A 12,986-nucleotide genomic window follows, 5' to 3' on the forward strand; every position below is an offset into this window, starting at 1 on the left:
GAGCCTCCAACTAAATGATTTGGTGGTGGGGTCAGCTCCTCAGTGGTGCTACATTTGCCTCATATCGTGCTGGTAAATTTGCATAACAAGAAATCCCAGGAAGAAATGTCCACCTCCCACTCCTGGACTGGCATGCAATTAAAATGAGAACACTCTGGAACCTCCAGTGTCCTGGGTGCTATTCAGGGATGTCCTGCAAGACAGTCCCAGCCCCAAAACCTTACAGTTGCTAAAAACATTTCAAACTATGTTTAAAAGCCCACTTAGTCATAGACATGACCTCTTTTTTCTTCCCACTGTACGAGGTAATATAAAACCTTGACACCTCATTGTGGCAGCAGTGGAATAAGGGCAGTTAGATGGCAAATGCTTATTTTGGGTGGATGCAGTGCACAGTTGACATGACAGGAGGAGGAAGATGATTTTGCTGTTCCAAAGACATTTTCTCCATTGCAGAAATGTCAGGGGGTTCACCTTCAATTGTTATGCAGCTGTGCCCAGCCTGGTCCTGGGGGAGCACAGCTGGTACTTGCTGCTTGCCTAAGCTAAGACCAGCTGGGAGTTCTCGCACCTTCTTTCTGTGTATTTAAAACCATGTATATTTCATGTGTCATTTTGAAATTCTTAATGGAGATTTTCAGCAAAACCCACTACTTTTTGTATTCCTTAGTACCCACCCTTCAGCATCTTCTCAGACTGCTTAAGCCCCTTTGCTCCTGGGAGGATTTTTTTCCGAAAGGAAATATTTTCTCCCTTCCTGAAAGTGTCTGTATTAATATTAAAATTACAATTAGCAGATGAGACATAGCATTTAAAACCTCTTGGTAGGACATGTAAAATAAAATGACAGAGTTTCCCAGCTGGTCAGGGCAGGACACTCTGCCAGTCCCAGCAGTTCTTGCTGCTGTAGTTTGTGAACATGCTCATGACATTGCAAAGCAGAAAGGTCCTCTTCCCTCCTGCCCTTCAGCTAAAGCATCCAGTGATGCAATGCCAGCAGCTGTAGGGGAGGGCAGAGAGGCCAGGAGCTGGCCAGCAGGTCACAGCATGGACACGTGTAGAAAGAACAAGGCTGGCTCTGCCAACATCAGCGCTTTGCCCTAGCAGAGCTCAGGCAGCTCTGTGAGGACCAGCCCTGTTCCTCCCTCTGCATGTGGGGAGGATTTGTGGGGCTCTCTTATTCTGACTTCTGAACAGGTGGCTGTTTATATGCTGTGGGGTGTTTAATTTTGCCTTAATTTGACTGCCGAACACTGGTTTTTGTGAAGTGTGCTGGGCACTTCCCCATAAATAAATGATGGAGCATTATTCAGTCCACTTAGATCAATACATCAGCTTGACAAGTTCCAGTTCTGGGAATTTTCTGACCCCCTAGAACATCTTTTCTGCAGCTATGCTGTTTATAATCCATGGTGTGAAGCCTAGACAAACTCCAGAGAGCAGCACGTCAGGACCCAGCTGCGTTGGTGCTGTTGCCTTGCCGGCCCCAGCGTTGCTGAGGATGGGTGCTGATGTGCACTGGGATTGCAGCAAGGGCAGGTGAGCCACACTCCATGCCAAACTGCACAAGAACCACCACCATGGGATTGCCCAGCCTCACTGGCACACCCTCTCTCCCAGCACAGGGGACCATCTTTGTACCCCAGTGCTGTCAGAAATAGGAGACAGAGCTCTTGTTTCAGTCTCTTTGCTATCTGAGGCAGATGTGTCACAGCTACTGGGAAGGTTTGTGACCTGGTACAACAGGAGGTTGGTTTCAGACACTTTTTTTGCTCTGTTATAAAGCCAGCCTCAGGTACTGTGATTCTGCACATGCATCATCTCCATGCCCCATGTTTTATCCCCACTTCTGGTTTTTGGATTTTCTGCAGGATATGTGGGCTGCAGGTTACCTAACGACCTGCATCCCCACACCAGCACTTGTTTAACAAGGTGTGGATTATCCGTGGTGCTTGCTCTATGCATGGAAACACAGTATGTTCCTAATCTCCTGCTGCTATTAGCTCACATTTATCACAGGAATATCTGCTTACCTTTGATTCGAGATCCCTCCATCAGGGACCCAGGGCGGTATTTGTCTGTGAACTGCTGTGTATGCCTATGGGATTGCATAAGTAAATAAATATAATTAATAATCATCTGACTCTAGAGCAGCATTGGCAAGGAGGTAAATGTAGCCTTCATAGGATTACAAACAAAATCAGGAAAAAAGGAAAACCTTTCTAGGAGATGTTACGAATGAAAATAATTGTATTCAGGCTGATTGAAAATTATTCTGTAAAGAGTGTTCAAGTGGTTTTTAGCAGATCAGAAACACCAAGTTTCTCTCTAAATTGGAATTTTGGACAGAACCATCTAAAACCAGATTTTTTAAATATACCTTAATTTTTATCAATTAAAATGCAGATAAAAATAAAAAATCACAGAGTCTTGACCCTGCTTCAGTGTCTGACCTAAAAGGGAGCAACCCAGTCCCTGCAACACTAAGACTGAACCAGAGGGATGTATGAAGCAATGCAATTTCCTCACAGGAAGAGTTTCATGGCTTTTTTTAAAATCCTTTGGCTTACAAGAGAACCAGGGGAATCTCAGGCTTTCTCACAGTTTGCCACAGGGATAAGCACTGAAGGGACAGGGGTCTGCACCACTGCTGGTGGCTGTGCGGTCACAGAGCTGGCAGGAAAGTGGTTGACATCAGTGTCCCAGCAGCTCCAGTGAGCCAGCAGCCACAGCCACCCCTGCAGGTGTTGGTGTTGGGGAGCCACCAGCGCTTTCTGCCTCGCTTTAACAGTCAGAGGAAGAACTTTCCTGTTTAAAGATTAAACGTTGTCTTTAAATATTAAACAGCAAAGCTTCTTGCTCTTGATTGTGTGGCTGCTGCCAGCAGGCGGCTCAGAATTGCCACTTTTAATTAAAAAACTTTATTTTCCAGCGCAGCCCAGCAGTGACTCCTCCTCTCGGCCAGCGGTGGCTGACCTCTCCCCTGCCTTCATCCCTTCATCATCGCTGTCTGCACTTCCCTCTGCCTGCAGCAGTGATGGTCCCTGCCAGCCCCGGAGTGTGAACAGCCTTGTCTGGGACTGATCAATGCCCCTGGCACTTCCTTCCAAAACCCCAGGAAAAACAATTAAAACCCGATCGATCCTGCAGGCAGCTTTGAATATGCATAAGTGCACACTTGACCTTCAGTGGTCAGGCCAACTTCCACCCCAGCTGCTTAGGTAGTTTGCTCAGGTATTGTGGCTGTACGGAATGACCTTGATCAGGAAAGAAGAACGCGATGCAGAGATGGGCCCGGTGCTGATCCGGGGGCTGGGGCACGTGCTGCCAGCTCCCTGCTGCTGCTGCTGCTGCTGCTGCAGAGCCAGGGGAGGCAGGCTGAGCCTGGCGGTAGCACCCAGCTGCCGGGAGCTTTCCAAAGCTGTCCCCGTGGCTTTCCTGGGTCCTGCCAGCATCCTGCTGTGCTCCCTCACTTGCTTCTGGCCAGAGTCCAAGGGATGTCTGGGCTGGGAAGGCAGCCTGCTCCTTGGGCAGGAACACCTCTGGTCCTTCCCCATCCAAGGATACCGCTTCTTCAGGGATGGCCCCCACTGCTACCAATCCACTGGAGCTGAGCATGGGATCCTTCCTCTGTTCTGCCTGGGTTTGCTCTGTGGGATGGAGCCCAGGAGAGGGAACAACACGTGGAACCACTTCTGCCACCCAGAAGTTGGGTGGCAGGGTCCCATCCTGCTCCCCAACCTCTGGCTCGCTCCACCCCGTGGCTGGCTGGCCTGCATCGTGATCATGGCAGGGAACACACCAGAGCATGTTTGTCAAAGGCGAAGGAAATCTCCCCGTTGTGTACACAAAGTGTAATTTCAGTGAATTATGCATAGACTTAATTAGGAGTTTTAATTGCTAATCATCTCCCAACAGGATTAGCAATGCTGTCTATTAATTATCTGTGAAGCCCTCTGTTTTGCTAAGGCAGGAGTAACAAAGCAGCATGAATGGCTACATGGGCCACTAATAAATTAACTCCCCCAAGCCCCGTGGCTCCCGGGGGGCTGCCAGCAGAAGGGGCTGCGCGGGGGCTGGACCTGGCCGCTCTAGACAGAGCAGCAGGTAGCAGGAAAGAGGGGCTGGCAGGAGGTCCCAGCAGCAGGCAGGTGGCTGGTGGGCTGGTGGGGGACACCTCTCAGCTCTGGTAACCCAGTTCATCCCCATTCCTCCTGCAGAGAGCATCTCCCTGACATTTGCAGCCTGCGGAGGGTGTCGGCAATGCCTGCCACACTGTGGCTGTGGTTAGCGATGATCCCCCGCTGCAGGAGGGAGATAGGGGCTGCTGGATTGACCTGATCTCATCTGGGGACAATGGCCCTCACGGCAGCAAAGATAGCAGCAGCATGAGCGACGCTAAGCCCACGCACCCTTCTTACTGCTCACAATGCGTTCTGAGCTTAATTCCTCAAGATGAAGAAGATACGTGGCTGTCAGGCTGTAATTACAGCCGTGCGTGTGACATGGAGGCCTGGCTGCTTTTATGTTTGCATTGTCCAGTGGGTTTCTGTGCTGCTGGCACTCCCTGGAAGCCCTGCTCCTGCCTTCCCCTGCCAGGGGATGCTGTGGGTATGAAGCAGGCTCCCTCCAGCCAGGCTGCAGGCTCTGTGCAGTGGGGTGAGCAGTGCTGGCTCCCAGTAGGATTTGTCCCAGTGATGGAGGGAACCGAGGCAACTGGGGCCTGGGGTGGAAAGGAGAGCGAATTGGGAGGGCTGTGCTTGCCAGAAGAGAAGGGGCCTGCTGGCCAGGCCAGCCTGGGAATGAGCACCCCATTCCAAACTCCCTGACCCCTGTTGATGACCCTGTTAAGGCAGGAATGGGTGGATGTTTTTGGAGCAACTAAAGGACGTAGGGGATGAGCTTATAGCCCCTGGGTTGCCCCCCACAGCATGGCAAAGGTGGCCTTGAGTGATGCAAACCTCTCTGTCACAAGGGTTGTCATGTGTACAGGACACCACCAGAGGCTCTGAACACCTCTTAAGAAGAGTCAGGTGGGACAGGGCAGGGTGAGAGCGCTTTGTGTGGGCAATTCCAGAAAAGCTGTGGCGAGGGTGATGGGCGGGTCCACACTGAGCACGGTGAACACAGACACACACCAGCCCCTGAACACAGACCCACTCCAGCCCCAGGAGCAGTCAGACCTGGCAAGTACAGATCATGCCTGCACATGGGCTGTGTCTGACCCTCTGCTTCTCTCTTCCAGGCGTACAGCTTTGCCATGGGGAGTTGGCCAAAGAACGGGCTCTTAGACATGAACAAAGGACTGAACCTACAGCACATAGGGAGGCCTCACAGCGGGATAGGTGAGTGATGCCGCCCCTGCCATTTCCATCTCCACAGCTGCCACTCTGAGTGTGTGGGACGTCCCTCAGCTCTAAGACATTCTCCAGTCTGAGGTGCTGAGAACAAGCCAAAGGACTGAAGAATCCCCAGCTGGTGGAAGGGATGAAGATGTGTCAGGGCAGAATGGGCACATGGATGATTTCTCTGTCCCTTGCCAGACATATGCCAGACATACGTGCCTGTCCCTCTGGCTGGGGAGCTGCTTCCCTCATAGAATGCTCTAGCAGTGCTTGGGTTAGAGTTGGATGTGGTCAGCACTAGGTGCCTGGAGCACACCTCATGGGTCCCCAGGCTGGGTGGGATGCTCTCCCTGTTGGACCAATCCTCCAGTTGCTCTGGATGCTGCAGTCCTTGGAAAGGAGGCTGTGCTGCCTGGCTTGGGAAATGGCTGGAAACACACTGCAGAGTGAAGATGTGTGATCCCAGCTGGAGAACTGAATCATCATCCTGTTTGTTAACACATATGATGAGTTTCATGGTCCGGCAGCATGCTCCAAGAGAAAGTGATCAACAGTGCTCTGAGATAAGCAGTGGCAGAGTTCCATGTATCCCCCAGCTCCTCTGCACCCGGGATCAAAGTGATATGAGGGAGATCTGGCCCAGGACACGGAGGCTGTATATCTGCTTGCTGCTTAACACTGGGGAGGCAGAGCTGGTACAGCAGCAGGCTATGGTACAGACAGGAGCTCAGATTTACTGGGCTATAGACAGGGCTGTGACTCAGGGCTGCATCACTCTTGTCTGTCTGGTTTCTCTATGGAGCAGTAGATCACCTCTTGGAGACCAGTGGTCAGGTATTTTCTCTGCCTCCCAGCCCTTCATCCACAGTGACTTTTGAGCATTAAAGTTTGCAAGGTGGTAAGATTTACTTGGAAAAGTCACTGGCTACCTGGGCCTTGAAGAGGCTGTTTAATATTGTTTCAAGACTCTAACCATTAAACTCTCCAATCAATCCAAGTTAAGGAGATGAATTATTTAAAGCTCACCAGCTTTTAATTAGCAGGGTCCTTTTGAACTATGGATCTGGTTGCATTATTGACAGAGGTAGCATTAAAATTTGCTTCCCTGCCTGGGAGCAGACTTGTCTGGATTGTGTGCCACGTTGGGAGGATCATGGGGAGGGAGGCCAGAACTGCAGGAGTTTTGTGTGCATGTCCTGCTCTGGGGACTTGGGCTTTTTCTGGGGTTTCCTAGTAGATGCAGTGTTGGTTTCTGCCTCATCATTCTTCATTTTATTTGTGTGGTGAGCTGTCTTGTTGCTGTCATCCCTTACTCCAACAGTGTCCCCATTCTCTGGAGTATCGAAGTATCATCTGTCTGCTTTTGGTTTCTGCCACTTTATCTCAGTACTGTTGTCTTGCACAGGTGTGACTGCTCTGCCTGACAGAGTTCAGAGCTTTGCTGTTCATGTTCTTCACCATTCCAGTCCTATAGAAGAGTTTTGCCAAACTCCCTCTGTGGAGGAGCTCTCCAGTGCAGGGTGAGCCATGGGCTAATTGCCCACGGAAAGTGAGGCCCAGCAGCCAGGCTCCCTTCTTGCAGCACTCCACCCCAGTGGCAAACCTGCCTTTTCCACGCTGCTTGGAAGGAGTTTACATCCTCCTTGTGAAGGATGCCAGGCCAGCAATATGACAGTCTCCATCTCCTTGGTGCTGCCAGTAGTGCACACATGTCCTGTGTGTTACAGCCTGCTGGCTGCTCCATTTGGGCTGGCTCCAGAGCAGATCTGTCCTGGATGTCTACAATGCTCTGACTGTCTGCAGAGGTAGTAGCTGCTGGCACCAGTGTGCCTGGTGGCTTTACTGCAGGTTGAGTACCCCTCAAGAGTGAGCTGGAGTTGGGGAGAAGAACTCCTCCCAGCCAGCTTGGCACCACCAGGCATAGCTGCTGTCAAGCCTGCTGGCTTCATGTCTTGTTACCCCGTGTCCCTCTGGGAGAAGGCTTGGGGCAGTGCTCGTGTCTAGAGACATGCCTTGCCTGGCATTTTTCAAAGAACCAGCTTCCTGGTTTTCAGGCCACTTCATTTCCCACTGGCCTAGTCATGGATCAAGTGACAGCCCAGGAGATTCCCAAGCTGGGCTGGGGAGGGACTGCTCACCGCAGAGACAGCCTGGTTTGCTTGGGACCAGCATTGCTGCCTCATCTTGGAGACAGTGTCAGTCCTCCACAGCCAAATCCTTCCATATTGGCCACTGGGACTGGGCATAGTCATCCCAATTGCTGATGGTCACCCTGCAGCCTCAACAGTCCTTACCTCTCTCTTCATGCTTTTGACTGCCCATGCATCAGGGTTGGGAGGAGCCATTCATCCCTATCCCTGCTCAGGGTTGCCTTTCCTTTCCCTCTCTGACTGTAAGGAGCCTTGATCCCAACACAGCCCCACTTCCCAGCCAAATAAAGGACTGCAGCCTCTTGCTGCCCATAGTGAGACAAGGAGCTGGTTGTGGATCTGGGGATGGTCCCATGCCATCTAGAGCCCCCCTTCTCTTTGTGCTCAGTCTTGGAGTGCAGCCATGTTGAGGAAATGTTAGGAAGCTGAGAGGAGGCTTCTGGGTCATCTAAGGGGGGGTGAGTCTCTGATTTTCATGGCTCTCATGGGTCACTGATGGTCAAAAATCTGCAAGCCAAAGAGGACTGAGAAGGGAGCAACAAGGAGATTTGACAGCCAGTCTCCACAGTTTCACAGGTAGCATGAAGTGCAAGAGTGTCTGTGCAGCTTCTTTCCTGGCAGTCTGGGGAGCCTCAGCACGCTTATACAGGAATGCACAACACGGATGTTTCCCTTCAAATCTGACAGAAAAATTGCAGTGTATAGCCACTTGTTTTTGCAAACAATTTGCAAGGAATTTTTCCATCTTGCCTGATGGATTCTGTATTGCTTTGTTTTCAAATCACTCTCTGTTTCACTGTCTCAGTAGGTATCTGTTCCAAATCCCTGTACTTGATATGCTCTGGGTCCAGTCCTGCACTATGCTTCATCTTCTTTCCTTCATTGTGTTCAATATCTGCAGAGTTCAGGGTGCTTGACACCCTTCAGGGCCAAGGCCAGATTCTCCATGGGAACCACCTTTAGCATCCAGTGGACACAGGCAGGATGAGCTCCTGCTGGAGCACAGTGGAGTCTCCCTACATCCCCTGGAGCATACAGCAAGCTGCTGCACAGAGCTCATGTTCTAGCTTTTGTCTGGTTTCTATTCATGAGCAAGTGAGCTGAAAAGCTTATTGAGGGGTTAGAAGAGTGATTTGTATTCCCAAATACACCAAAATGTATCTGCATACACTGCAAATCCAGCTGTCTTGGGGTGGGATGGGTGCAGGTTTGATGCCATTGTGTTCTTGAGAGGGAAAAGGCAAAGGAAAGGGGGAAATGTAAATATTTCAGGATAAGGAGATAGAAAAGTCCTGCTCCAGACGGTGAGGATGCAGGAATTCCTTGGGAGATGAGAAAAGAGCAAAAGATGTATGAAGCCTATTCTTTCATGCCCTTTCTCAAGTTGATGTTTCAGCTCTAAGGATTCCTTCTGGGCTGAATGTGTCCCTGGAGACTAGAGAGGATATTTTTATGCAATTTCCATCTCTTCTCTAACACAGGTCAGATATGTGTCAGCTCCAGTGTGGGCTGTAGAATCTTGGGGTGAGGAACTTCTTTTTGTCTGCGGTTTTCTTGGCCCTCAGCAAAATGAAGTTGAATCTTGCCAAGAAGTTACTCAGTCTTACATATATGGGGCCATTGCCGTTCTTAACACATGTGTTTGAGGCGGTGCTTGCCAAAAACAAGCTGCAGCTTTTAACAGGAGTCTTGGCACTTGCATGCAAAGACCATTTACAGCCTCCACACCAGCGGAGCTGGGTACCTGTGTTGGGGTCTCTCTGCTGAGAATCAGAGATTCATACCAATCAGAAGGATTAACATCTCAGGTTTTAGTTGTGATTTAAATCAGACAGCAGATCACCTACATTCAGAAATTGATTTTATTCTAGTTTTGCTTTTTTAAAAATGTGTTTCCCTGAAAAAAAGGTCAAATTTTACTGAACAGCCCCGATCAAACCAAGTGCAGCTTTCCTTACTACTGCCCAGTTGTTAAATCTGGTTATTCTTTTACTCATCCAGTACTCTATTTTTGCTACATTTATTTTGATTGATTATGTAACATAATATGCCTTCAGTCTTAGTTTTTAAGCAGTTTTTACATTAGAAAAACGGTGAATTACTGTTTGTTCTTGAAGAGTTGGTGATTAAATTATTACTCATGATTGCTCTTTTGGATGAAAACTGTAATGCCATGCTATAGTACCTCAGCGGTACTTTGGATTGATTTTATTAGGAAAATCTTCTTTCCCTTGCAAATATTCACTGTGGAAGGAATTGTAGATTACAGAATACTTTTTAGGTAAAAAAACCCTGGTACATGAAACCAAAGCAAGAATTGATCAGTGAGCTGGAGGAGTGTTTCTGGAAACCAGCCTTTCAAGGTATTAGAAGGAGTACATCTCATCCTCTCTCACCTTAGTTGGTTGGTTTGTTTGTCTTCATTGATTATGGAAAGATAAAAGACAAACTTTTTTTATTTTCAATCCTTTGTTATTTTTCAGCTCTGAACTAGACAATTCTTGAACTGAAAATACACCAAAACCAGCAAAAAAAAATCCAAAACTGCAAAAGTAGCAGCTCCTACTGGGAAAGTTTTATTCTCATTTGTCAGCTCTGCATCCCTCTCCAGTGCATTAATTGTCTTAAAACATGACATTACTCCTTGCTACTGATCTTTTTTGAATCTAATTGAATGTAATTGAATCTTTAAAGTTTAGATTTTAGCACATACATTATTGTGATGTTAGATTTAGATGTAAATGTCTGGTTTGGGGTGTGGTTTTTACTTTTCTTTTTAGGGGAAAGACAGTAAGTAGGTTGCTGTGTCTCTTGCTAGTGAACCCTCAGTACCCATCCCAGGTGATCAGGAGATCTGGTCCCATAGTAGCACCCACCTTGACACAGTACCCTCACTGGGCTGTTTTACACCAGCTGTCATAACCCTGTGAGCTCTGAGCCTGTGCACAGATGGCTTCACCATCTTCCCTGTTCCACAGTTTCCTTGCCAGGGCAGTGCCATGCTCCCTCTGTGGGGGGATCTCTGCTCATGCCAAACAGAAAAGCCCCACCTGCCTGGGCAGGTCAGCAGCCCATGGTGAGCGACCCAGCAAGCCACCGTGCCTTCCTGGCTTCATGTCTCTCTTTTCATTTACTGATTGGAAATCTCGGAAGGTTAGGGTGTGATATTGTTCCTGATCCAGAGCATTAATTAGGCCTTGGAAAGAAGAAGAGGAATTGCGTGTTTTTAACAGTGAGGTTAATGGGATGCTCGCAGAGTAGACAGTTTTAATGAGCTTCAACTCGATGTGCAGTGAGTTTACTCTTTGTGTTAAAAGGGTCACACTGCAGTAGTTTGATGTGGATTGTCTCCTGGCCCCCAGTGTCATAGGTGAGCGTCTGTCAGAGTCCAGTCAGAGCGCATTTACTTAGTGACACGTTTCTAATTAACTACCTCGAGCTGCCACGCGGCGGGGAGCCGGGGCAGCGCCTGCCTGGGTGCCTGCTGCCCGGCGGAGCCATCGCTGCCTCCGCTCCTCTCGGCGGTGCTGGGCTGCTCCTGCGCCCACACCCGCGGAGAGGGCAGGGGGGCCGCGCTCCCCGAGTGCGGCGCCAGGCGACACCCGCCGAAATGGGGCCTTGGCTGTCAGCGCCTGCTCTCCCCCTGGAGCTTGGCGGGGGCGGATGAGGCTGTGCCTCACCCTGCAAGGTGCTGGAGGTGTGTGGTCCTGGCAGCTTGCTGGCCTTATTTCCACCTGCTCTACTCTTCCCTGTTTTTCTTTCCTGCCTCTTCCAGCATCTATGGGATCCTCAGTCATCCTCGGTGCCCACCTCCCTCTCCTGCATCATGGCAAGGGGAACAAGGAGGTGGACAGCATTTTGTGGAACTTCATGTTTTTGATTATTTTTCATCCCACTCCCTGTGGTAGAGCCAGTCCCACTATCCTGGTCCATCCCAGGGTGTCAGACAAGCCCCAGAGAACCTTGTGCTCCCCCAGAGCAGGCATACCCCATTCCTTCTGAGCTCTTTGCTTCTCAGCAGAGGTGACACTTGCACAGCACCATCCTTCTGCTGAGGGATCTTGAGAGAGAGAGCGGAGAACGGGGCTCACTCCTGTGGAATGGGGCACTGCCCTGCACACAGTGGCCCCTGCTCAAGGCGAAGGGGAAGGACTCAGAATTAAATAATTAAAGGAGACTTAAGTAAAAATCAACAGAAATGTCACCAAATGAGCAGTGTCATTTTAAATTAGCGCTCATAAAGGTCAGGCAGATCCAGAACAGGTGGAGCGGCTGCGTGCCGGGTGTCGCGGCCAGGCTGCGTGTCCCGCACCCAGGCAGGATGCAGGGGCCGGCACAGCCACCCCTTGGCCGTGGGCACAGGGACAGCGCGGCTGGCGGTGCTGAGGGGTCCTGCTGCCAGCACCGGGCCCCAAGTCCCTGAGGAGCGGCGGGGAGGGAGGGCTGGCCGGGGCAGCCAGTTAGAGGACGAGCAACTGTCAGAGTCCAGTCAGAGCACATTAACGCGGTGACATGATTCTAATTAACTACCGTGAGAGGTGTCACAGCTGGAAAAGCAGTGAGCAGAGACAAGCTTTTAAAAAAAGAAAAAAGCAATGTGACAGTCTTTTTTTTTTTTTTTTCTCTTTCTTTTTCTTTTCTTTCCCGTTTTTTTATATATATATATATTTTATTTTTTTTTTTACTCTTGTGTGCTCTCTCCCCTCCATGTGGGAGTGGATCTAAAGATAATTAGGATGTCTGGCTGCCTGGGAACCTGAGCCGGGGCTCTTTTGCTTTCAGTCATTTAAGTTTTCGACATCTCTCTGAAGGGACTTGGTGGCGCAGTGGATTACTGCGCGCCAGAGTGACAGAACACTCTTCTAATCGTAAACCCTTTTTAGAAAGGATTCTGCTCTCCCTTTTTCCCCTGGAGCAGCAGGGGGTATGTTCTGATCACTGCAGCTCTGTTCCCATACATGCTACAATGGGAAACTCAAGGTCTTTCAGCTGTTTCCTGCAGTTAACAAAGGAGGCACAGAAGAAAGAAAGGAAGGATGATTGAGTGTTTGTGTTGACTGCACTCACCCCTCCATCCTACCCTGCCAAAAGTTGGTCGTGTGCCCATCTGACCCCTGACTGCCTGACAGGGGTGTGATGGGTTTGCCACACCTTGTCCTTGGCTGAGGGCTCGAGGTCCCCAGAGAGCAGCCTTTGGAGGAAGCTGCAGGGACCTCAACTGCCTGAGAAAAGTCAGGGTGTTTCCATGTGCTTCTCCCAGCCCCCAGGCAGGCAGTGGCAGTGCCTGCTCCCTGGGGATGTGTGGAAGGTATGCTCGAGTCCCTCTCTTCTGTCTGGAAGCAGTTGTTACCAGCACCAGTGTTAGACTGAAGATTTAAGAGGGATTTCTGGATTGTTTGTTGTGCTGCAGTGCCTGGGAGGCCCAGCTGCAAACCGGGGCAAGTCTGTCTCAAACCTCAGATCTGGCTGATCCCCAGCATTGCCATCATGT

General features: G+C 49.9%; 1 protein-coding gene across 4 annotated transcripts in view; it reads left to right on the forward strand.

Annotated features, from left to right (window-relative positions):
- Window positions 1-12,986, forward strand: part of ERI3 (ERI1 exoribonuclease family member 3) — a 129,458-nt gene that overhangs the window by 87,544 nt on the left and 28,928 nt on the right. For all 4 annotated transcript variants that reach the window (XR_013340444.1, XM_021528352.3, XM_021528361.3 and 1 more), the window contains exon 7: window positions 5,246-5,345. Coding sequence is in view for 3 of the 4 variants with exons in the window: in XM_021528352.3 (XP_021384027.1) it covers window positions 5,246-5,345 (100 nt within the window). In the remaining variant the exon portion in view is untranslated. The remainder of the gene's footprint in view (window positions 1-5,245; window positions 5,346-12,986) is intronic.

Source organism: Lonchura striata, chromosome 9 (genome assembly GCF_046129695.1).
Source record: "Lonchura striata isolate bLonStr1 chromosome 9, bLonStr1.mat, whole genome shotgun sequence".
Lineage (NCBI taxonomy): Eukaryota > Metazoa > Chordata > Aves > Passeriformes > Estrildidae > Lonchura > Lonchura striata.